The 2273-nt window shown below is 46.0% G+C and overlaps 1 protein-coding gene across 1 annotated transcript; it reads right to left on the bottom strand.

Annotated features, from left to right (window-relative positions):
• Nucleotides 1-1360: 1360 nt before the first annotated feature.
• On the bottom strand, nucleotides 1361-1984 carry LOC135208076 (uncharacterized). Its single transcript, XM_064240225.1, has one exon. It carries the CDS (start codon nucleotides 1982-1984, stop codon nucleotides 1361-1363), a length of 624 nt encoding a protein of 207 aa, XP_064096295.1.
• Between the last annotated feature and the right edge of the window lie 289 nt (nucleotides 1985-2273).

Here is a 2273-nt window from a genome sequence, read left to right on the forward strand (position 1 = left end):
ACAGAATCATCTTTTGGTGTTCTCTGGTATTCCTCTGGTGGCCTTCTGGTGGCCTTTTGGTGGCCTTCTGGTTCTCAAACTGAGAGCTCTTTCTCAAGCTTCCAAACAGCTGATGGGTTTCTTTTATCTTGAGAGCTGGTCCTCCTTCCTCCAAACAGCTGCTGGCTCTCAAACTTAGAGCTCGTCCTCCAGCCTCTGAACAGCTGATGGCCCTCATCCAGAGAGCAAGTCCTCCTTCCTCCGAATTACTGTTGTCTTTCACCTTGAGAGCTGGCTATTATCCTGAGAGCTGGTCCTCCTTCCTCCAAAAAACTGTTGGCTCTCATCCGGACAGCTGATTCTCGTCCTGATAGCTGGTCCTCTTTACTCTTCCTAAGTGCTAATCCTCTGACTTTGCAACTCCTAGGGCGAAATGAATAGGTCACTGGCTAGCCTGGCAACTGAGAAGTCGAACACACACCAAAGGCAGGTTAGGGAGGGACCCCAGCCACGCATTCAGAGGAAACCGGGGAAGGTGAAGGTGTGGGGGTTGGGGGGGGTGGGGGGGGGGGGGGGGGGGGGGGGGGTGTGGAAATCCTGCTTAGGAACCTCGGAAAGCCTGGGGGAAATCCTTCAGAGGAACCTCATAAGGCATGGGGGAATGCCTTCTAAGGAACTTAAGAAGGATCTTGGAATCCTTCCCATGCTACCAGAGGTGCATCTTCATCCCCACAGTCGTCAAGTCAAGCTGTGACCCGTCCACGTTGCCCTTTAGCTACTAGTGGCTGGCTGGCTGCCCTGTCGTGATTTCCTCTTAACTTCTATCTGCATCTGTGCCTGCATATGTTGCATGCACAGCAGCAGTTTCCTCTCTGTATTCTTCTTCTTTTGCATTTCCTGGGACATTTCCGGTTGCGACAGATGTATGTTGGACCCTGCTGAGCGCTGCCCTGCGGACTCTGGGCTTCATTCTCTTCATCTTCGTCCTCTTCTTCCGATACTGTTGAGTCTTGACTACTTTCACTGTGTCCAGCAGTGTTTTCAGTATCATTTGAGTCTTCACTATCACTATCGAGATGATCAGAATCTTCTTCAGGCTCTTCTATTCTCTCTTGGTTCATCTCTGCTTGCACCACAGCCATCCTGGTATTAGCATCTATGATCATCTGATGCTGCTCACGTAGGTGGATTTCTTGTAATTCAATTATCGCCTCCTTTTCCATATTAAATCTTTTCAGTTCCTCGTTCTCCTTCTCCAGATCAAAGATTCCAGTCTACAATTGTATAATTCTCTGCTCGAAAGCAACTGTATTTTTATCCCATTGGTAGATATCCTTCACAAGCTCCTGGTTCTCATTTTCCAATGTTTGTATTATCCCTCTCAGTCGTGTATTTTCCATCTCCTGCTGCATTTTTCTTCTTGAATCCTCTCTTTCACTTGCTTTAATTGATCCTTCTCCAAATTCGTCAGAGTTAGAGTACGATGTAATTTCTGTATCAATTCGTCAATCTCATTTTCTTGCCTTGATATTAATAGCAGCTTGTCTTCATTCAGTTTTTTCAGGGCTTCGCGATGGGTAGTTAAATCACCCTCCAAACACTTGATTGTCCGTTGGAGGGAAGCTTCGTTCTCTGTCTTAATATTGATTTCCTCGACAAGCTCGCGTTCCCTCTGCTTGAGTTTCTTCCTTTCATTCAAATAAAGCTCAACCTCTCTTTTGAGCTGATCTATTTCATTTTTTGCTACTAAGTCTTTCTTCGTGAACTTATCTTCCTGGATTTTGACAGTATCCAGTAGGTCGTTAAAATTACTCGCTTTCTCGTTGGCCAGACGTTTTTCCAAATCGCAGATCCTCTGTTGGAGGGCTTCCTCGGACTCTTTCCTGAATGCCAATTCTTCTCGAAGTATGAGATTCTTCTGTTCTACCATGTAGAACTCCTGTTTCCATATATCCAGTTCACCACGAAGCTTCAGATCGTCGTCCTCGACACATCTACGGGCCATTGTCTCCTTCTGAAGATTTGTATAGAACAAAGTTCCTCCGGAGAACCAATTCCTCCGAGGGAATCTTTCAACAAATAAATTAGATATATCCCAGATTCCAACAAGTGGAATGCGGGCCAAAAGATCATTAACGAATGTACTACACATTGTAAGGTATTTGGACATATTGAATGTTACCCTTCTAAGTGGTTTGCCTCGGCGTTAGAATCGAAAAAATCCAGGTGGCTTCTCCTCCTCTTGTCTCCGGATCTGCTGCTGCTGCTGTGGGTTCTTCGGAATTCCTGAAGAT

Source organism: Macrobrachium nipponense, chromosome 34 (genome assembly GCF_015104395.2).
Source record: "Macrobrachium nipponense isolate FS-2020 chromosome 34, ASM1510439v2, whole genome shotgun sequence".
In the NCBI taxonomy this organism is placed as follows: domain Eukaryota; kingdom Metazoa; phylum Arthropoda; class Malacostraca; order Decapoda; family Palaemonidae; genus Macrobrachium; species Macrobrachium nipponense.